The sequence below is a fragment of the Oncorhynchus clarkii genome, chromosome 27, assembly GCF_045791955.1.
Source record: "Oncorhynchus clarkii lewisi isolate Uvic-CL-2024 chromosome 27, UVic_Ocla_1.0, whole genome shotgun sequence".
In the NCBI taxonomy this organism is placed as follows: Eukaryota; Metazoa; Chordata; class Actinopteri; order Salmoniformes; family Salmonidae; genus Oncorhynchus; species Oncorhynchus clarkii.
Genome location: NC_092173.1, coordinates 15227454 through 15250886, shown reverse-complemented (window position 1 = coordinate 15250886; position 23433 = coordinate 15227454). Strand labels below are relative to the sequence as shown.

At 43.9% G+C, this 23433-nt stretch overlaps 2 protein-coding genes and 1 non-coding gene across 4 annotated transcripts in view; 2 read left to right on the top strand and 1 right to left on the bottom strand.

Moving 5' to 3' along the window:
- LOC139385474 (protein phosphatase 1L-like) overlaps positions 1 to 19023 on the top strand; it is a 43414-nt gene extending 24391 nt beyond the window's left edge. The window contains exons 2-5 of one of the 2 annotated variants that reach the window (XR_011628948.1): positions 1 to 149; positions 11857 to 12018; positions 14283 to 17383; positions 18794 to 19023. The exon at positions 1 to 149 is cut by the window's left edge and continues 47 nt beyond it. Coding sequence is in view for 1 of the 2 variants with exons in the window: in XM_071130534.1 (XP_070986635.1) it covers positions 1 to 149; positions 11857 to 12018; positions 14283 to 14632 (661 nt within the window). In the remaining variant the exon portion in view is untranslated. Of the gene's footprint in view, positions 150 to 11856; positions 12019 to 14282 lie in introns of both variants that reach the window. The other variant, XM_071130534.1, reaches the window with a different exon arrangement.
- Positions 7776 to 7851, bottom strand: trnaa-ugc (transfer RNA alanine (anticodon UGC)). The gene has a single exon. It is a non-coding gene; the product is annotated as a tRNA-Ala (tRNA).
- A 2806-nt stretch (positions 19024 to 21829) lies between the features above and the next one.
- LOC139385956 (ADP-ribosylation factor-like protein 14) lies at positions 21830 to 23103 on the top strand. Its single transcript, XM_071131271.1, has 2 exons — positions 21830 to 22324; positions 22489 to 23103. The coding sequence occupies exons 1-2, from the start codon at positions 22010 to 22012 to the stop codon at positions 22801 to 22803; spliced, it is 630 nt and encodes a 209-aa protein (XP_070987372.1). The 5' UTR covers positions 21830 to 22009; the 3' UTR covers positions 22804 to 23103.
- The last annotated feature ends 330 nt before the right edge of the window (positions 23104 to 23433 follow it).

The following is a 23433-nucleotide window of genomic DNA, read 5'->3' as shown; positions in this document are numbered from 1 at the left end:
GCAGCTCCTGAGCTACGACCGGGAGAAGGAGAAGGAGAAGAATGAGAGCAGCAGTGGTGGTCTGTCCTATTCCTCCATTCTGGAGCAGCAGATCCTGGCTCTGGACAGGGACATGCTGGACAAGCTGTCAGCTGTCTACAACGAAGCAGGTCAGAGGGCAGGGCAGCCAGGGGTTAAAGGTCACAGCCACAACTCTGTGGGCAGACATGTTCCACTAATCTAACAACAGTTTATACCTTAATCCTGAATTTAACCATTAGAGGGAAAATATGTACCATTGCCTACAAAAAAAACCGAATAGGCTATAATGTGTGGTGCTGACTTCACTGTTAGTTGGATGCCCCAATCTTGTGATCCGTGTTGTACCGTGACCACAATTCTTTGTTTTGGATTGATCGCACTAATTTCTGCATGCTCAAACACTGTTGTCTGAGAAATTCTCAAATGATGGCTATAGTTTGTTTGGGGACAGAGCGAAGAGTTTGTTGAAATAGCTGTGGTGTTTTTGATAGCGAGAGCTAGGGGAAATGAAGCTTGTAAAAATAGCTGTGGTTGAGGGGGGTGTATGAGCTTGTTTTGTGTACATGAGTGGGGTTGGCTAGGGGCAGACATGCACTTCTCCTGGACTCTTATAAGGAAGGAGCCCATTACTATTGTGATGTTTGCTCACATTGGTTTGCGCATTCCTACACTTGTTTTTCTAGGAGCCCTAAATTGCTGCTTGCAAAGTATTTCTGACTTTGGGCTTAGGCTCCGGCCGTGCTGCTTATTCAGCTGTTGAAATATAGCTTTATCTTCATCAGACATAGACACAGACGTAGCAGTAACAAGGGAGAAAGAGGGAGCAAAGTGCCAAAGCCCTCTCCTCAGCTGCCTCTCCTCAGCTGCCTCTCCTCAGCTGCCTCTCCTCAGCTGCCTCTCCTCAGCTGCCTCTCCTCAGCTGCCTCTCCTCAGCTGCCTCTCCTCAGGGTGGCTTGACAGATGGTGCTTTCAGAAAGTCTTCATACCCCTTGACTTATTCCACATTGTGTTGTTACAGCCTGAATTCAAAATTGATTACATAGATTTTTTCTCTCACCCATCTATACACAATACGCCATAATGACAAAGTGAAAACATGTTTTTAGACATTTTTGCATATTTATTGGAAATGAAACGCAGAAATATGTCATTTACATAAGTATTCACAATCTTGATTCATTACTTTGTAGGAGCACATTGACAGCAATTACAGCTGTGTGTCTTTTTGGGTACATCTCAAAGTTTTCCACACCTGGATTGTGCAACAATTGCCCATTTATTGTTTTCAAAATTCTTCAACTCTGTCAAATTGGTGGTTGATTGTTGCTACACAAACATTTTCAGGTCTTGCCATACATTTTCAAATTGATTTAAGTCAAAAGTATAACTCAGCCACTCAGCAACATTCACTGTCTTCTTGGTAAGCAACTCCAGTGTAGATTTGGACTTGTTTTATGTTATTGTCCTGCTGAAAGGTGAATTCATCACCCAGTGTCTGGTGGAAAGCAGACTGAAGCAGGTTTTCCTCTAGGATTTTGCCACTGCTTAGCTCCATTATTTCTGTTTTATCCTGAAAAACTCCCCAGTCCTTAATGATTACAAATATACCCAAACTATTACAGACTACAAAGGGAAGTGCAGCTGCAAGCTGCCCAGTGACCCAAGCCTACCAGATGAGCTAAATTACTTCTATGCTCGCTTCGAGGCAAGCAACACTGAAGCATGCATGTGGGTACCAACAGTTCTGGTGAAATAACGCTCTCTGTAGCTGATAAGAACTTTAAACAGGTCAACATTCACAAGGTGGATGGATTACTAGGACATGTACTCTGAGCATGCGCTGACCAACTGGCCAAGTGTCTTCACTGACATTTTCAACCTGTCCCTGACTGAGTCGGTAATACCAACATGTTTCAAGCAGACCACAATGGTCCCTGTGACCAAGAACACCAAGGTAACCTGCCTAAATGACTACTGACCCGTAGCACTCACGTCTGTAGCCACAAAGTGCTTTGAAAGGCTGGTCATGGCTCACAACACCATTATCCCAGAAACCCTATACCCACTCCAATTTGCATACCGCCGCAACAGGTCCACAGGTGATGCAATCTCTATTGCACTCCACACTGCCCTTTCACACCTGGACAAAAGGAACACCTATGTGAGAATGCTATTCATTGACTACAGCTCAGCGTTCAACACCATAGTACCCTCAAAGCTCATCACTAAGCTAAGGACCCTGGGACTAAACACCTCTCTCTGCAACTGGATCCTGGACTTCCTGACGGGCCGACCCCAGGTGGTAAGGGTAGGTACCCACACATCCGCCACGCTGATCCTCAACACGGGGGCCCCTCAGGGGTGCGTGCTCAGTCCCCTCCTGTACTCATGACTGCATGGCCAAGCACGACTCCAACACCATCATTTAAGTTTGCCAATGACACAACAGTGGTAGGCCTAATCACTGACAACGATAATACAGCCTATAGGGAGGAGGTCAGTGACCTGGCAGTGTGGTGCCAGGATAACAACCTGTCCCTCAATGTGATCAAGACGACAGGAGATGATCGTGGACTACAGGAAAAGGTGGGCCGAGCACTCCCTCATTCTCATTGACAGGGCTGTAAGTGGAGTAGGTTGAGAGCTTCAAGTTCCTTGGTGTCAACATCACCAACGAACTATCATGGTCCAAACACACAGTCGTCCAAACAGACAGTCGGGCACGACAAAACTATTCCCCCTCAGGAGACTGAAAATATTTGGCATGGGTCCTCAGATCCTCAAAGTTATACAGCTGCACCATTGAGAGCATCCTGACTGGTTGCATCACTGCCTGGTATGGCAACAGCTCGGCCTCCGACCGCAAGGTACTACATAGGGTAGTGTGTACGGCCTGGTACATCACTGGAGTCAAGCTTCCTGCAATCCAGGACCTCTATACCAGGCAGTGTCAGAGGAAGGCCCTAAAAATTGTCAAAGGCTCCAGCCACCCTAGTCATAGACTGTTCTCTCTGCTACCACATGGCAAGCGGTACCGAAGCGCCAACTCTAGGTCCGAAAGGCTTCTTCACACAGCTTCCTCCCCCAAGCCATAAGACTCCTGAACAGCTAATCAAATGGCTACCCGGGCTATTTGCATTTTACGCTGCTGCTAGTCTCTGTTTTATTATCTATGCATAGCCACTTTACCTCTGTGCCCCCGCACATTGACTCTGTACCGGTACCCCTTGTATATAGCCTCGCTATTGTTATTTTATTGTTAATCTTTCATTTTGTTATTTTTCAAAAAAAGGTTCTTATGTACAGTGCCTTGTGAAAGTATTCGGCCCCCTTGAACTTTGCGACCTTTTGCCACATTTCAGGCTTCAAACATAAAGATATAAAACTGTGGGACACAATCATGAAGTGGAACGACATTTATTGGATATTTCAAACTTTTTTAACAAATCAAAAACTGAAAAATTGGGCGTGCAAAATGATTCAGCCCCCTTAAGTTAATACTTTGTAGCGCCACCTTTTGCTGCGATTACAGCTGTAAGTCGCTTGGGGTATGTCTCTATCAGTTTTGCACATCGAGAGACTGAACATTTTTCCCATTCCTCCTTGCAAAACAGCTTGAACTCAGTGAGGTTGGATGGAGAGCATTTGTGAACAGCAGTTTTCAGTTCTTTCCACAGATTCTCGATTAGATTCAGGTCTGGACTTTGACTTGGCCATTCTAACACCTGGATATGTTTATTTTTGAACCATTCCATTGTAGATTTTGCTTTATGTTTTGGATCATTGTCTTGTTGGAAGACAAATCTCCGTCCCAGTCTCAGGTCTTTTGCAGACTCCATCAGGTTTTCTTCCAGAATGGTCCTGTATTTGGCTCCATCCATCTTCCCATCAATTTTAACCATCTTCCCTGTCCCTGCTGAAGAAAAGCAGGCCCAAACCATGATGCTGCCACCACCATGTTTGACAGTGGGGATGGTGTGTTCAGCTGTGTTGCTTTTACGCCAAACATAACGTTTTGCATTGTTGCCAAAAAGTTCAATTTTGGTTTCATCTGACCAGAGCACCTTCTTCCACATGTTTGGTGTGTCTCCCAGGTGGCTTGTGGCAAACTTTAAACAACACTTTTTATGGATATCTTTAAGAAATGGCTTTCTTCTTGCCACTCTTCCATAAAGGCCAGATTTGTGCAATATACGACTGATTGTTGTCCTATGGACAGAGTCTCCCACCTCAGTTGTAGATCTCTGCAGTTCATCCAGAGTGATCATGGGCCTCTTGGCTGCATCTCTGATCAGTCTTCTCCTTGTATGAGCTGAAAGTTTAGAGGGACGGCCAGGTCTTGGTAGATTTGCAGTGGTCTGATACTCCTTCCATTTCAATATTATCGCTTGCACAGTGCTCCTTGGGATGTTTAAAGCTTGGGAAATATTTTTGTATCCAAATCCGGCTTTAAACTTCTTCACAACAGTATCTCGGACCTGCCTGGTGTGTTCCTTGTTCTTCATGATACTCTCTGCGCTTTTAACGGACCTCTGAGACTATCACAGTGCAGGTGCATTTATACGGAGACTTGATTACACACAGGTGGATTGTATTTATCATCATTAGTCATTTAGGTCAACATTGGATCATTCAGAGATCCTCACTGAACTTCTGGAGAGAGTTTGCTGCACTGAAAGTAAAGGGGCTGAATAATTTTGCACGCCCAATTTTTCAGTTTTTGATTTGTTAAAAAAGTTTGAAATATCCAATAAATGTCGTTCCACTTCATGATTGTGTCCCACTTGTTGTTGATTCTTCACAAAAAAATACAGTTTTATATCTTTATGTTTGAAGCCTGAAATGTGGCAGAAGGTCGCAAAGTTCAAGGGGGCCGAATACTTTCGCAAGGCACTGTATTTATTTTTTACTTCAGTTTATTTTAGTAAATACTTTCTTAACACTTATTTTTCTTAACTGAATTGTTGGTTAAGGGCTTGTAAGTAAGCTTTTCACGAAGTTCTACACCTGTGACATGCGCCGAATACAACAAGTAAAATGTGATTTGATAACATGATGCAGCCACCACTATACTTGAAAATATGGAGTGGTACTCAGTAATATGTTGTATTCAGGACAAAAAGTGAATTGCTTTGCCACATATTTTTTTTTGCAGTTTTACTTTAGTGTGTTTTTGCAAACAAGATGCATGTTTTAGAATATTTCACTCTGTCAATTAGCTTAGTATTGTGGAGTAACTACAATGTTGTTGATCCATCACAGCCATTTAAATCTAACTGTATTAAAGTCACTGTTGGCCTCATGGTGAAATCCCCTGAGCGGTTTCCTTCCTCACAGGCGTCCTTCCTAACTCAGTTGCCGGAATCTTTGTAGTGACTGGGTGTATTGATGCACCATCCGAAGTGTAATTAATAACTTCACCATGCTTAAAGGGATACTCTGCTTTTTAAATATCTACCAATAGTTGCCCTTTTTTGCGAGGCATTGGAAAACCTCCCTCATCTTTGTTGAATCTGTTTGAAATTCACTGCTCTACTGCGGGACCTTACAATTATCTGTATGTGTGGGGTACAGAGATGAGGTAGTCGATCAAAACTCATATTAAACACTATTGCTCACAGAGTGACTCCATGCAACTTATTAAGCAAATTTGTATTCCTGGACTTATTTAGGCTTTTCATTTTAAAATCATTTGTAAAAATGTCTAAACACATATTTCCACTTTGATATTATGGGTATTGTGTGTAGGCCAGTGAGACTCAATCTCAATTTCATTAATTTTATATTCATGCTGTAACACAACAAAATGCGGAAAAAGTCTAGGGGTGAAGGTACTGTACAGTATTCAGACCCCTCTACTTTTTCCATATTTTGTTACAGCCTTATTCTAAAGTGGATTAAATAAATCCCTACCCCATCAATCTACACACAATATGCCATAATGACAAAGTTAAAACAGGTTTTTAGAAATGTTTGCACATTTATTACAAAAAAAAAAAACATACCTTATAAAGTAGAACCTTTGCTATGAGACTCAATTCAGCTCAGTTTCATCCTGTTTCCGTTGATCATCCTTGATGTTTCAACAACTTGATTGGAGTCCACCTATGGTAAATTAAACTGATAGGACATGATTTCGAAAGGCATACACCTGTTCTTATATAAGGTCCCACAGTTGACAGTGCATGTAAGAGCAAAAACCAAGCCATGAGGTTCAAGGAATTGTCCATAGAGCTCAGAGACAGGATTGTGTCGAGGCACAGATCTGGGGAAGGGCACCAAACTTTTTTTGCAGGGACTGGGAGACTAGTCAGGATTTAGGGAAGGATGAACAGAGCAAAGTACAGAGATCCTTGATGAAACTTCCTCCAGAGTGCTCTGAACATCTTGGAGAGACCTGAAAATAGCTGTGCAGTGACGTTCCCCAACCACCCTGACAGAGCTTGACAGGATCTGCAAAGAAGAATGGGAGAAACTCTCCAAATACAGGTGTGCCAAGCTTGTATAGTCAATACCCAAGAAGACTCAGTGCTGTAATCGCTTTCAACAAAGTACTGAGTAAAGGTTCTGGTTACTTATGTAAATGTGATATTTCCGTCTTTTTAAAGATTTTTAATAAATTAGCAAAAAAACATCTTAACCTGTTTTTGCTTTTTCGTTATGGTGTATTTTGTGTAGATTGATGAGGGACAAACTATTTAATCAGTTTTAGACGTGAAAAGGTCTGAATACTTTCTGAATGCTCTGTGTGTGTAGGGCGAGAGGGTATAGAGTTACATGGTAAGGGGAATAGAAAGAACGGGGAAGGAGGACAAAAGAGAGAGAAAAGGGTTGGACAGAGACAAAGGGCCAGTGTATGGAACAGAGGGAAAGAGAGTAAGCCAAGGGACAAAAATAGGGATGGTGATATGATAAAGATGACAGAAGGTGATACTGAAAGGGGAAGAGTGTCGTTCTGAACTCATAGAGCGAGGGAGATGGAGCGCCATCCATCTTCACCGCCACCCGTACTCGTTTAGCACCCACAGGACCAGAGGGGGGGGGAGGAAGAGAGGGGGAGCGAAGTTGTCACAACAGATCCAATGATGGTATATTCAGAATGTAGGGAAGAGGGAGCTAAAATATTAATGATGATCTGGTGGTAAAGACTCGCTTCACACACTGCGATTTTAGGAATACAGCACACGCAATGTCTCTGCCTCTCTCCGGGGATTCGGGATCCTGACATAACTTAATGTTCGGAGTGGGAGGTGGAGAAAGAGGGAGAGCGTCCGAGAGGAAGAGAACGAACTAGTGAGAATTCCAGAGGGTGTTCTACGGAATATAATTCTTTGCATGTAACTTTATTATTCTGAGTGGGAGTTGGGGGAGAGAGAGTGATGGAGTGTATTATCCTATAGAGTGTACAGTTCACTATAGTAGTTTATTCACAGCACAGAACCTCGTGACTCGGATGAGTGTGTAATTGAATGCGTGGCTGGTATGAAAAGGCCTTTCAAGCGGTCAGGCTGTGTCAGTCACATTCTACTGGAGGTCATGTGACACCATGATTGTAAAAGCAGAACCCGTGTTGTACCCGAGACCATAACAAGCTAACTCCCGGGCTGGGCGTGACAGTTGACTTTTGGGTTTCTCCTCCTGCGACGTGCCCACTTAGTGAAGGCACTACCTCTGTTTGTCATTTACATGTTAGTCATTTAGCAGTCGCTCTTCTTCAGAGCCACTTACAGTAGTGACTACATACATTATCATATTGGTCCCCTGTGGGAATCAAACCCACAACCTTGGCATTGCAAGCGCCATGCTCTACCAACTGAGCCACACGGGACCACTCACCTCCCTTTTGACCTCCTCCTCTCTGCAGAAATCCCAGATGCTGATAGAAATCGATTGTGTGATCTGCGTCACTCAGTCTAGTGGAAAAGGCTAAACTAGCCTACCCACAAGTCCCATCTTCCTTCTCTCCCACCCCTCCACCCCTTCCTCTCTCCCACTTCTTCCTCTCTCCCACCCCTCCACCCCTTCCTCTCTCCCACCCCTCTCCCATCCATTCCTCCCTCTCTCCCATCCCTTCCACCCCTCCATCCCTTCCTCTCTCCCATCCATTTCTCCCTCTCTCCCATCCCTTCCACCCCTCCATCCCTTCCTCTCTCCCACTTCTTCCTCTCTCCCACCCCTCCACCCCTTCCTCTCTCCCACCCCTCTCTCATCCACTCCTCCCTCTCTCCCATCCCTTCCACCCCTCCACCCCTTCCTCTCTCCCTCCCTCCCATCCCTCCTTTCCCTCCAAAGAAAGATGCCCTGTTGATTCCCAGACTGAGGTTTCAATCATCCCCCTCTTAGCCCCATTATGTTCATTATCCTCCTGTATTTCACTCATCCCTTTGTTTGGACGACAGGAAGAATGATTTAAGTTTGAGCCCAAAGATAATCTTACCATAAAGATACGCTACATTTAAAAAAAAGTCCTGCTTTTGTGTTGCAAGGCATTAGTCAGCCATGTATTGAAATGGCTCTGAGTTTTCAGCCCATCTGCCTCCCTGAGTCTTTTTTTTTTGGGGGGGGGGGGATCAGTTGGACTGGTAATTGTTTTTGATTGTTGTCCTTATATCTGATTGAGCGGGTAGCTCATTTAGGGACTGAAGCGTTGAGCTTTTGTTGTTATCAGGGCGAACAGAGTCCCCAGGGCAACCTATCGGATGTATCCCTCGCTTCTTTCATCCAGCCATCCATTGTGTATCTGGGAACAATAGAAGGAAAAAGAGAAAAGTGAGTGAGAGGCCCCTGATGAAATGGCCAAGAGCTAAGTCTATTCAAACCGTCTTTTATTACAGTGCGTTATTTATTTAACATTTCTTTGGCCTGGTATGTCTAAGAGGACCACTACTCTCTTTATAGTCAGGACCTGGGGTTAATAGGGAAAAGCTGATATCTAGACCAGCACAGGATATATGAGGAAGCCATTTATTTTGGACTGGGTAGTAGATGTTTATTTTTTAGAAAGTGGGTAGACAATGGCATGGACATAGTTATGTGCACACACTAAAGTAGGCTAATTGGAGAAGTTGACATGCCCAGGCCATGCCTAATGCTCAGAAAAAAAGAGAGCGGAACAGGGTAGAGCCTAGCTAATTGAAGAAGAGAGTTAGCCTAGGTACAGTATGTTACGTTAATTAAAAACGTGAACTAACGTAGATATGCTAGGCTAATTGGAGAAGTCAATCTGTAGGTATCCTTGGCTAATTGAAGGAGTGAACTAGCTCAGGTATGCTAGGCTAATTTGGAGAAGTCAGTCTATGTAGGTATGCTAGGTTTAATTGGATTTGTGGATGTGCACGGGGCAACGTTGAGCTAATCAGAGTGGTATGTTTGTGCTAGGATGATGGTTTAATTGGAAAAGGAGAGGTATGTGTGTGTGCGGCTCTGTGAAACTAATTGGGGAAGGGTGCGCTTGCAGGGCAGTACAGCCCATTTTCTCCATCACAACGGGAGCCCGATTAAGAAATAATTAGCTGAACGGCATGGTACAGAGGTGCCAGTTGTCGACCGGAGCAGGAGAGGATTAGACACACACAGAGAGATGAAAAGATAGAATGGCCAACTTTTGTGTTCACTCTCCTATCTCCCACCTTGTTTCCACTTTCTCTCTACCCCCACTTTCCTGCTGTCTGCCCCATCCTCTCTTTCTCTCTACCCCCACTTACCCGTTGTCTGCCCCATCCTCTCTTTCTCTCTACCCCCACTTTCCCGTTGTCTGCCCAATCCTCTCTCTCTACCCCCACTTTCCCGCTGGCTGCCTCATCCTCTCTTTCTCTCTACCCCCACTTTCCCGTTTGCTGCCTCATCCTCTCTTTCTCTCTACCCCCACTTTCCCGCTGTCTGCCCCATCCTCTCTTTCTCTCTACCCCCACTTTCCCGTTGTCTGCCCAATCCTCTCTCTCTACCCCCACTTTCCCGCTGGCTGCCTCATCCTCTCTTTCTCTCTACCCCCACTTTCCCGTTTGCTGCCTCATCCTCTCTTTCTCTCTACCCCCACTTTCCCGCTGTCTGCCCCATCCTCTCTTTCTCTCTACCCCCACTTACCCGCTGTCTGCCCCATCCTCTCTTTCTCTTTACCCCCCACTTTCCTGCTGTCTGCCCCATCCTCTCTTTCTCTTTACCCCCCCACTTTCCCGCTGTCTGCCCCATCCTCTCGTTCTCTTTACCCCCCCACTTTCCTGCTGTCTGCCCCATCCTCTCTTTCTCTCTACCCCCACTTACCCGTTGTCTGCCCCATCCTCTCTTTCTCTCTACCCCCACTTTCCCGCTGGCTGCCTCATCCTCTCGTTCTCTTTACCCCCCCACTTTCCCGTTGTCTGCCCCATCCTCTCTTTCTCTTTACCCCCCACTTTCCCGCTGTCTGCCCCATCCTCTCTTTCTCTTTACCCCCCACTTTCCCGTTGTCTGCCCCATCCTCTCGTTCTCTTTACCCCCACTTACCCGCTGTCTGCCCCATCCTCTCTTTCTCTCTACCCCCACTTTCCCGTTGTCTGCCCCATCCTCTCGTTCTCTTTACCCCCCCACTTTCCCGTTGTCTGCCCCATCCTCTCGTTCTCTTTACCCCCACTTACCCGCTGTCTGCCCCATCCTCTCTTTCTCTCTACCCCCACTTTCCCGTTGTCTGCCCCATCCTCTCGTTCTCTTTACCCCCCCACTTTCCCGCTGTCTGCCCCATCCTCTCTTTCTCTTTACCCCCCACTTTCCCGCTGTCTGCCTCATCCTTTCTTTCTCTCTACCCCCACTTTCCCACTGTCTGCCTCATCCTCTCTTTCTCTCTACCCCCACTTTCCCGCTGTCTGCCCCATCCTCTCTTTCGCCCCTCTTTCATTCTGGCTCCGTTTTCTGTTTGTTTTGTCATTTTTTTCCCTCATCCAAAGCTATAAATGGGAATAATAAAATCACAGTCCTGCTGAGAAGTAATCTAATTTTCCCTTCACTCGCCCTCGACTTCTCTCCTCCTCTTTCCCCTTTTTATTCACAATCTCGTGCTCTGCATCTCTCACTCCCCCCATTTTTCTCTCTTCCTACATTATTTCTTGATCAGTTTCAGGCGGCTCGGAGGGTCTTTGCCTCTAAATGATTGAAGCGAATGGAAAAACACATCACCAGGGAGCTGGACCTGTTTCATTTCCTCACTAAGCCCTGAAACGGCAGAGTATAACCCAATTCCTGCAATGGAAAATCACAATCACATCACAAGTGTAGACATGCAATGTAGGCGAAGGGTTGAAACTGAAGGCAGGTTCATTCAATGAAATGGACCTCCCCTCACTCCCTCTACCTGCCAGTCCCAAAGCATCTCTCCTCCTTGGGGTGGTCAGATGTTCCCATACCCCTATGCCCTGTTCTGGGTTGTGTGGTGTGCAAACAGACAGATGGTCAAACAGACTGGTATGTTCTCACTGCAGGGCTTTGGATCTCAGACAATGGGCTTCAGTCTCAGCCCAGAGACTGGGAAACCAAACAAAGAAGGGAAAGGGAGAAGAAAACAACCCAAAGAGGACAACTTTTTTAAGTGCTGTTTTCAAAGGGCTGTGGCTGTGTATTGTTGGAGAGGGTTTGTTTGTGCAATCTCACGCTATAGCGCATGTGTCAAAGTCATTCCCCGGAGGGCTAAGTGTCTGCGAGTTTTCGCTCCTCCCTTGTATTTGATTGTGATTTCAGTGACCAAAGTCACTGATTAGAGCAGAACTACCTCCCCTACTATACAGTGACTTTGGCAATAGGATGTTCAAGTTCTATTCAAGACTAACATGATTCTATTCATCTTTGTCCTCCCCGTCCTCCCTCTCTCAGGTACCACATGTCTGGTGGCCCTGCTGTCTGATAAAGAGTTGACGGTGGCGAACGTTGGCGACTCGCGCGGAGTCCTCTGTGACAAAGATGGCAATGCCATCGCCCTGTCACATGATCACAAGCCCTACCAGCTCAAAGAACGCAAGAGGATCAAGAAGGCTGGTGAGCAAACGGATATGCCTTAATAACTGGTTTAGGATCAGTTCTCTCCACCACTAGCCCTAATCTTAAACATTTATACAGTTGAAGTTGGAAGTTTACATACACCTTTAGCCAAATACATTTAAACTCAGTTTCTCACAATTCCTGACATTTAGTCTTAGTAAAAATTCCCTGTCTTAGGTCAGGTAGGATCACCACTTTATTTTAAGAATGTGAAATGTCAGAATAGAAGAGAGAATGATTTGATTTATTTCAGCTTTTATTTCTTTCATCACATTCCCACTGGGTCAGAAGTTTACATACACTCAATTAGTATTTGGGAACATTGCATTTAAATTGTTTAACTTGGATCAAATGTTTCGGGTAGCCTTCCAAAAGCTTCCCACAATAAGTTGGGTGAATTTTGGCCCATTCCTCCTGACAGCTGGTGTAACTGAGTCAGGGTTGTGGGCCTCCTTGCTCGCACATGCTTTTTTAGTTCTGCCCTCACATTTTCTATAGGATGGAGGTCAGGGCTTTGTGATGGGATGGAGGTCAGGGCTTTGTGATGGCCACTCTAATACCTTGACTTTGTCCTTAAGCCATTTTGCAACAACTTTGGAAGTATGCTTGGGGTAATTGTCCATTTGGAAGACCCATTTGCGACCAAGCTTTAACTTTAACTGATGTCTTGAGATGTTGCTTCAATATATCCACATAATTGTCTTCCCTCATGATGCCATCTATTTTCTGAAGTGCACCAGTCCCTCCTGCAGCAAAGCACCCAACATGATGCTGCCACCCCCGTGCTTCACGGTTGAGATGGTGTTCTTCGGCTTGCAAGCATCCCCCTTTTTCCTCCAAACATAACGATGGTCATTAGGGCCAAACAGTTCTATTTTTGTTTCATCAGACCAGAGGACATTTCTCCAAAAAGGACGATCTTTGTCCCCATGTGCAGTTGTAAACCGCAGTTTGGCTTTTTTTTATGGCGGTTTTGGAGCAGTGGCTTCTTCCTTGCTGAGTGGCCTTTCAGGTTATAGAGATATAGGACTCATTTTACTGTGGATATAGATACTTTTGTGCCTGTTTCCTCCAGCATCTTCACAAGGTCATTTGCTGATGTTCTGGGATTGATTTGCACTTTTCGCACCAAAGTACGTTCATCTCTAGGAGACAGAACTGGAATGCACTCCTCAAGAGAACCCCAAAAAACATCTACAGAACAGAGCCCATTAGCCTGTGATGTAATTATAATTTTATACTGTTTCATGTTCTCCTTCATGTGAAAGTGATTTTAATGGAATTGAGCCTTTAGTCAAATGAGTAACAAATCAAGGACACACTATTGTTATTTGTGGCTGTCCATAGCTCACCATCGCCATCTACAGGTTGGTAGTGGAGCTGCAAAAAGTAATGACCGCAAATGACACACAAACTGGGTAAGCTAGTTGGCTAGCAGTTTCCAGTAACTGACCTAAGTAACTATGTGTAAGTAAGTGTAAAATCAGTGGTCATAAGTTCACACCAGCTTCCATGACTGTTTACAACATCTGCTCTGTCATTATTATTACTTGGGTCTCCCATGTGGTGCAGCGGTCTAAGTCACTGCATCTCAGTGCTACAGGCGTCATTGTAGACCCTGGTTCGATTCCAGGCTGTATCACAACCAGCCGTGATTGGGAGTCCCATAGGGCAGCGCACAATTGACCCAGCGTCATTAGGGTTTGGCCGGGGTAGGCTGTCATTGCAAATAAGAATTTGTTCTTAACTGACTTGCCTAGTTAAATAAAGATCAAATAAAATATTATGACGGTTTTTATATAGCTATTATGATGCAGGGTTCAAGTTAAGGGTGTTTCCCTCCCGTTGAGTATGGCTTCCAAGTAAAGCCTTTCATCCAGTGTGTTACTCTTCATGGGTAATTCTCTAGTAACCTGGCTCGGGGCTCTGGCAGTGGGAGAGAATGCAAACATACAGGGCAGCGCAGACCTCTCCTGAATACTGTTTATTTTTCTGCTTTACCTTTGAACTTCAGTACTGTATGTGAACTGTGTCCAATATAAACCATTGTGTCAGTGAAAAGATGTGAAACCAAAGAAAATACATTTTGTGCGCTGATCCCTTCACTTGAATGGCTTCATACTGTAGTTGATAAAGATTGGATGGATCTGCTCATGGTCTTAGGAACACAAAAAATTTGTTATCTCTTCATCTGCTGTAACTAAAAGCCATTGTTTTCTCCTCTCTGTCCTCCCTTTCTCTCCCCATCCTCCACGCTCCAGGTGGCTTCATCAGTTTCAATGGTTCATGGCGTGTTCAGGGCGTCCTGGCAATGTCTCGTTCGCTGGGCGACTACCCTCTGAAGAACCTGAATGTTGTCATCCCCAACCCCGACATCATGACCTTTGACCTAGATAAGCTGCAGCCAGAGTTTATGATCCTGGCGTCGGACGGGCTGTGGGACGCGTTCAGCAACGAGGAGGCCGTACGCTTCATCAAAGAGCGCCTCGACGAACCCCACTTTGGCGCCAAGAGCATCGTCCTGCAGTCTTTCTACCGCGGGTGCCCGGACAACATAACCGTCATGGTGGTCAAGTTCAAAGGTGCCGGTGGCAAGGCCGCAGAGCAGTAGACCTACTGATACATCCAAAGGAGAGATTTATATTATATATGAATATATATGTATGTGTGTGCATAGGTTTAAAAGAAAAGAGAAAACAAGCCGGCAGTTTTTGGAGTGAGAACTGTTTGTATTGAAGATATTTACAGAAATGAGCCATTCGCCACCATGATGCAAACACTAAAATGTACACATACAAATTCACTCACACTCTCGAACAGTCACTTGTTTAGTTTTTTTCTTCAATCCACATAACGTATCATTAATGTTTTTTTGTTGTTTTTTTAAGCAGTCATCCTCCAGGCCCTACACTGTGTTACTATTTTGCAGAAGAGGTACACCAAGATATCAACATAATTTGAAGTCGAGACCAAGTTGCAGTGATTTGTACATCTCTGAGAGAACCTTTATCAGCAGATGTCATCTGATTTGGTGCTTACATACATCAGAGCACCTGTAACTGAACACCTGTTTGGTTAGCCGGAGGGGCTAAATAGTTTCTGTTTAAAGACAGTTCAGACTAGACAAACGTAACTGTGTTCTCTTCTGTTTTGTCTGGCATGGCCTATTTGTTTGGGGGGGGGCAATCAAACAGACAGTGACTGATTTGATTAAGATGGCATTAGGAGATGCATGCTCTGTGGTCCTCAACAACGGACTGTTGCCTGCATGAGTGTATCATGTCAAATCACATTCAGTTTGATTCTTCACTGTCACCCCTTGATTTCTAACGTTGATCTGTCGTTCTAAACATTGGCCATCTTGTCTGTCGGCTCCATAGACATTTAAACCTGTCAGCTCCCTAGCGCCATGTTGATTTTTGACCTGCAGTTGAGTACCCCCAAATGACTGCACTAAGAATTGCAACTGTATTTTGAAGTTCTGTAGTTTATTGGTACTAAATATAATAGATATGGTTCCTCATTCATGCAAACTACTAATGATGTCATCTATGCCTGTCTGTCGACAACGATCTGTGGTCATCCGTCTGCCCAGAATACATTTCTTTAACTCTAATCCCATGTTAACCCTGATCCAGGAATCACTTTGACACTAGTTGCACAAATGTTTGCACCATGCTGTTATTATTGTTATGCCAGTCTTTTTTCATTAATTATACAAATAAATTTTCACATGCGTGGTGGCATTCTACTGTTTGAATACCCGACACGTCTTTATTCTGATCATTGGCAGCCGATTGTCTTTCTGAAGTTGGGTTTAGTTCTATGGACTCATGCTCCCTCGACATCAGGGACCGTCACGGTCTGTCATATAGTACAGCTTACTTTAAGTTTATTTCTGTAATCTGACAGACTCAAAACGTAATATGAAGCCTTTGAATGAAATATTTACCTGTTGCCTTATTTTTTTTATATACATTTCCTCATGAATTTGTTGCCAAAACTAACTCCTTGGTTTGTAATGTTCGTTAAACATGCACATCGCATGTAGATATATCTCACGTGTAGAATACCATCACAGATGTCTCCGTGAGACAAGGAAGTGTGACATGAATGTACATACAGTGCCTTTGGAAAGTATTCAGACTCCTTGACTTTTTCTACAAATTGTTACGGTACATCTTTATTCTAAAATTTATTAAACAAATAAAATTCCTCACACAATACCCCATAATGACAAAGCAAAAACAGAAATACCTTATTTACATAAGGATTAGGACCCTTTGCTATGAGACTCGAAATTGAGCTTGGGTGCATCCTGTTAACATTGATCATCCTTGATGTTTCAACAACTTGATTGGAGTCCTCCTGTGGTAAATTCAATTGATTGGACATGATTTGGAAAGGCACACACCTGTCAATATAAGGTCACACAGTTGTCAGAGCAAAAAACAAGCAATGAGGTCGAAGGAACTGTCCGTAGAGCTCCGAGACAGGATTGTGTCAAGGCACAGATCTGGAGAAGGGTACAAAAAAATGTGTGCAGCATTGAAGGTCCCCAAGAACACAGTGGCTTCCATCATTCTTAAATGGAAGAAGTTTGGAACCACCAAGACTCTTCCTAGAACTGACGGCCAGGCCAAACTGTGCGATCGGGGGAGAAGGGCCTTGGTCAGGGAGGTGACCAAGAACCCTCAGGTCACTGACACTTAGGTCACAACCCTAAGAACACAGCCAAGACAATGCAGGAGTGGCTTCGGGACAAGTCTCTGAATGTCCTTGAGTGGCCCAGCCAGAGCCCAGACTTGAACCCGATTGAAGAGAAGAATGGGAGAAAATGTCCAAATACAGGTGTGCCAAGCTTGTAGCGTCATACCCAAGAAGACTCTGTAATCGCTGCCAAAGGTGTTTCAACAAAGTACTGAGTATAGGGTCTGAATACTTAAGTAAATGTGATATTTCAGTTTATTTTTTAATAAATTAGCACTTTTTTAAAATTATTTTTTATAAACTTTTTTTGCTTTGTCATTATGTGGTATTATGAGTATATTTGAGGGGGGGACAATGTAATTTTAGAATGAGTCTGTAACCTAAAAAAAAGTGGAACTAGTCAAGGGGTCTGAATACTTTTTGAAGGCACTGTACTGTTCCCATGTTATCCTCTTCCTCCACATCTGCAATGAAGAAAGCAATGCACCAACTCTTTGGTTTATTAACAAGAGGTATTTTACTAGATTAGTATGTTTGTGCTTTTTCAGTTCCGAAATAATGTACAGTGGAGAGAACAAGTATTTGATACACTGCCGATTTTGCAGGTTTCCCTACTTACAAAGCATGTAGAGGTCTGTAATTTTTATCATAGGTAGACTTCAACTGTGAGAGATGGAATCTAAAACAAAACTCCAGAAAATCACATTGTATGATTTTTAAGTAATTAATTTGCATTTTATTGCATAGCATAAGTATTTGATACATCAGAAAAGCAGTACTTAATATTTGGTACAGAAACCTTTTGTTTGCAGTTACAGAGATCATGCGTTTCCTGTAGTTCTTGACCAGGTTTGCACACACTGCAGCAGAGATTTTGGCCCACTCCTCCATACAGACCTTCTCCAGATCCTTAAGGTTTCGGGGCTATCTCTGGGCAATACGGACTTTCAGCTCCCTCCAAATATTTTCTATTGGGTTCAGGTCTGGAGACTGGCTAGGCCACTCCAGGACCTTGAGATGCTTCTTACGGAGCCACTCCTTAGTTGCCCTGGCTGTGTGTTTCAGGTCGTTGTCATGCTGGAAGACCCAGCCACGACCCATCTTCAATGCTCTTACTGAGGGAAGGAGGTTGTTGGCCAAGATCTCGCGATACATGGCCCCATCCATCCTCCCCTCAATACGGTGCAGTCGTCCTGTCCCCTTTGCAGAAAAGCATCCCCAAAGAATGATGTTTTAACCTCCATGCTTCACGGTTGGGATGGTGTTCTTGGGGTTGTACTCATCCTTCTTCCTCCAAACACGGCGAGTGGAGTTTAGACCAAAAAGCTCTATTTTTGTCTCATCAGACCACATGACCTTCTCCCATTCCTCCTCTGGATCATCCAGATGGTCATTGGCAAACTTCAGACGGGCCTGGACATGCGCTGGCTTGAGCAAGGGGACCTTGCGTGCGCTGCAGGAATTTAATCCATGACGGCGTAGTGTGTTACTAATGGTTTTCTTTGAGACTGTGGTCCCAGCTCTCTTCAGGTCATTGACCAGGTACTGCCGTGTAGTTCTGGGCTGATCCCTCACCTTCCTCATGATCGTTGATGCCCCACGAGGTGAGATCTTGCATGGAGTCCCAGACCGAGGGTGGTTGACCGTCATCTTGAACTTCTTCCATTTTCTAATAATTGCGCCAACAGTTGTTGCCTTCTCACCAAGCTGCTTGCCTATTGTCATGTAGCCCATCCCAGCCTTGTGCAGGTCTACAATTGTATCCCTGATGTCCTTACACAGCTCTCTGGTCTTGTCCATTGTGGAGAGGTTGGAGTCTGTTTGATTGTGTGTGTGGACAAGTGTCTTTTATACAGGTAACGAGTTCAAACAGGTGCAGTTAATACAGGTAATGAGTGGAGAACAGGAGGGCTTCTTAAAGAAAAACTAACAGGTCTGTGAGAGCCAGAATTCTTACTGGTTGGTAGGTGATCAAATACTTATGTCATGCAATAAAATGCAAATTAATTACTTAATCATACACTGATTTTCTGGATTTTGTTTTAGATTTCGTCTCTCACAGTTGAAGTGTACCTATGATAAAAAATTACAGATCTCCACATGCTTTGTAAGTAAGAAACACTGCTGATTTTGCAGGTTATCAAATTCTTGTTCTCCCCCACTGTATGTTACCAAATGTTTATGTGGAGTTTGAATTTGTTTTTGTTGAATTTAAGAAACTGTAAAAAATATATATATATCTGTGTATTTTAAGATAAAATCAAACCGATAACAATAAAAGGATTAATGATCTTTCTTGGTCTTCATTCATGGGAGAGAAAAAATGATGTTGATAAATTATATTTGATTAGTTTGAGAGATCTGCAGATACGGTATATTTCAACGACCGTGCTGGTGAGTGGCCTAAAGAAGACTGATTGGTTTGTCAATAGCACTTGTATTGTACAGTGTTTTTGTTCTGAATTTGTACAGTAAATAGGATACATGGTGGTAGATGTTGACTGGGTAAATCCAGGTAACACTTTACGTTAAGGTATACTTAAATTGATTTATAATGGTAAGTAAGTAGTTTATGAACTTAATTATTTATTTTATTAATCTAATAAACTGTTAGAATACATTGATTTGTTTTTTTGATCTAACAATTCACGTGCCCTGTTTTCAGCACTTCTACATTTAAAAAAAATATAAACAACAATTTCAAAGATTTTGCTGAGTTACAGTTCATGTAAGGAAATCGGTCAATTGAAATAAATAAATTAGGCCCTAATCTATGGATTTCATCTGACTGGGCAGGGGAGCAGCCATGGATGGGCCTGGGAGGGCATAGGCCCACCCACGTGGGAGCAAGGCCCAGCCAACCAGAATGAGTTTTCCCAACAAAAGGGCTTTATTACAGACAGAAATATTCTTCTGCAAACCACCCCCACCCCCACTTTGACGTCCTGCAGGTGAAAAAGCCAGATGTTGAGGTCCTGGGCTGGAGTGGTTCCATGTGATCTGCGGTTGTGAGGCCGGTTGGACGTACTGCCAAATGATCTAAAACGATATTGGAGTTGGCTTATGGTAGAGAAATTAACTCATATCAAACATCTCCAATCTAAAATCAAATCTAGAGTCGGCTTTCTATTCCGCAACAAAGCCTCCTTCACTCACGCCGCCAAACTTACCCTAGTAAAACTGACTATCCTACCGATCCTCGACTTCGGCGATGTCATCTACAAAATAGCTTCCAATACTCTACTCAGCAAACTGGATGCAGTTTATCACAGTGCCATCCGTTTTGTTACTAAAGCACCTTATACCACCCACCACTGCGACCTGTATGCTCTAGTCGGCTGGCCCTCGCTACATATTCGTCGCCAGACCCACTGGCTCCAGGTCATCTACAAGTCCATGCTAGGTAAAGCTCCGCCTTATGTCAGTTCACTGGTCACGATGGCAACACTGATCATCCCTAAAGCCAACACCTCATTTGGCCGCCTTTCGTTCCAGTTCTCTGCTGCCTGTGACTGGAACGAATTGCAAAAATCGCTGAAGTTGGAGACTTTTATCTCCCTCACCAACTTCAAACATCTGCTATCTGAGCAGCTAACCGATCGCTGCAGCTGTACATAGTCTATCGGTAAATAGCCCACCCAATTTATCTACCTCATCCCCATACTGTTTATATGTATTTACTTTTCTTCTCTTTTGCACACCAGTATCTCTACCTGTACATGACCATCTGATCATTTATCAATCCAGTATTAATCTGCAAAATTGTAATTATTTGCCTACCTCCTCATGCCTTTTGCACACAATGTATATAGACTCTTTTTTTTTTTTCTTTTTTTTTTCTACTGTGTTATTGACTTGTTAATTGTTTACTCCATGTGTAACTCTGTGTTGTCTGTTCACACTGCTATGCTTTATCTTGGCCAGGTCGCAGTTGTAAATGAGAACTTGTTCTCAACTAGCCTACCTGGTTAAATAAAGGTGAAATAAAAAAATAAATACACATTTTTAATTATCTGGCAACAGCTCTGGTGGACATTCCTGCAGTCAGCATGCCAATTGCAAACTCCTTTAACTTGAGACATCTGTGGCATTGTGTTGTGTGACAACTGCACATTTTAGAGTGTCCTTTTATTGTTTAAAATGACACTGTTTAATCAGCTTCTTGATATGACATGCCTATCAGGTGGATGAATTATCTTGACAAAGCTTAAAATCCTCACCAACAGGTATGTAAACAAATTTGTGCGCAAAATTTGAGGGAAATAAGCTTATGGAAAATTTTGGTGATCTTTTATTTCGGCTCATGAAACATGGGACCAGCACTATACATGTTGTGTTTATATTTTTGTTCAGTGTAGATAAATGGGTGTAGCCTAAACCGAAAATATATATGATTTATTATTCCCAAACCAGAAGCCGTGGATGGCAGCATTCCACCGAAACTGAAAGCACGAACCACTGCTTTCAACCAGGGCAAGGTGACCGGAAACATGACCGAATACAAACAGTGTAGCTATTCCCTCCGCAAGGCAATCAAACAAGCTAAGCGTCAGTATAGAGACAAAGTAGAGTCGCAATTCAACGGCTCAGACACAAAAGGTATGTGGCAGGGTCTACAGTCAATCACGGATTACAAAAAGAAAACCAGCCCCGTCGCTGACCATCATGCTATGGTGCCTGGAAACTACACCCTCAGCCAACTTTCCCAAATGGTTTTGTTGTGATGGAGTGCTGGTCTGGCATGTTGTGGCTTCAAAGATAACTAACTGTATGATGTAATCCACTAACCTTACAGGCCAGATAAGTACCCATGACCTACTGGTCTAAAACTGTCACTCTGATGCAATTTCCAGGAGACGGTCACTCAGGAAGGAACACAAACCCCCCTACACCCTAAAAAGGACTTCCTGCTAAGTGTGATGGTCTGAAGCAGGTGACTCTTTCAGCAGTGCAATAGTAATATAAGTCACAGAGGCTCTAGCCTGAACCATCACCAGAGACATAAAAAGCTTTACCGAAAGCTGTGTAATGACTTGGGCATCTTACAACAACAGGGGGAGTGGTCTTGCTGCCTCCTCGGTGTACATAAGCCATTCTGATTTGCACCCTGCCTTAATAAGAGGGGATTCATCACAGCCTGAGCTCAGAAAAAGACAGAGCTTACAGAGCAGAGCACAAAGTAACTGTGGGCAGGGCATTGCTGCACAGAGCTGAGGCAGCAACAACAACACAAGCCAGCCTTCTTCTCCAGACAACAGGACCTGTGTTTGGGTTGAGCATGGGACTGCATGGGTCTAAACACCCTCATCAGGCTCAGATTGTGATGCTGGGCCTGGACGGCTCGGGGAAGTCCACCCTGCTCTACAAGCTCAAGTACAACGAGTCTGTCATCACCGTGCCCACCGTGGGCTTCAACGTGGAGATGCTGGAGACGGAGGCGAGGGGTCCGGGGTTGACCGTGTGGGACGTGGGAGGCCAGCAGAGGATGAGGCCCCACTGGAAGCACCACTACCCGGGCACGGAGGCCCTGGTGTTTGTGGTGGACAGCTGGGACCGCAGGCGTTTGGATGAGGCAAAGAAAGAGCTTCATCAGGTCATTATTTATTCATAAAAAAATGTTTTATACAATTCAGCCTTATCCTGATGCATGAATGTCAATAAATTACAGGTCATATCCAGATCTATTTCTTGTCATATTAGGCCATGTTGTTATGGGGTATAATAATGTGTATACTGATATTTTACATCACACAACAGGTGCTGAGGAGCGGGAGTCTAAAAAGCCTTCCTCTGGTGGTGCTGGCCAATAAGCAGGACCTCCCCGGGGCAGCAAGCCCACAGGAGATCACCCACAGGTTGGACCTGAGAAGGGTATGTGGAAATAGGGATTGGTTTGTCCAGCCGTGCTCTGGGAGGACTGGTGTGGACCTGGAGGAAGGCTTCAGAAGAGTTGCCTATATGTTGAAGACTTCACTAAAGCAGACTAGGGCGGATATAAAGAACACAGTAAAACAACTGAAACCCAAAGCCATTACGATGATGACCAAGACAAAAGGCCTGGGCTGCAGCTAAGACCAGTGATTATAAAACCCTATCGATGGGTGTAATAATCTCCCTTGGATTATTTTGTATTCTTCTTCTGGATTATTTTGAGCAGAGTACCTGATTTAGAATGCCCTGTGTTGGATCATTCTGACCTACTCATTCTTGAATATGGGAACAAGACTCTCCAGAACAAACTTGAGATCCCAACGTATCTAACGCTGAAAGCTATCATTTTGCACGTTTGTTGTATCAAAAACACTTTTGAACAATGTGAATTTCTGCATTTCCTTGTGAATTTTTTATTATAAATTAAAAACCACTCATTGATATTGAAGGTGTTACTTTTTTAAGGCAGAAATATAAACTATTGAATATTTTACATAGTCATGACCAGAATCAGATGCAATGCATTTAGCCCGCACAGTTATTTTGTAGACTAATTTATCTGGAGCAAACGGGAATCATGCAAGTATTCAAATCACAAACCCCTAATGAGAGCAATATACAACATTTACAGACTTCTTTGGTTTAGAAATTACAAGTTTAGACACAGGTTTATACCAAATACACTGATTGAGAGATCTCAAAAGAGTGTGTGATATCTGTGGATTAGAATGATAAACAGGTCCCAAAACAGTGCTTCCATAATGAAAGCAT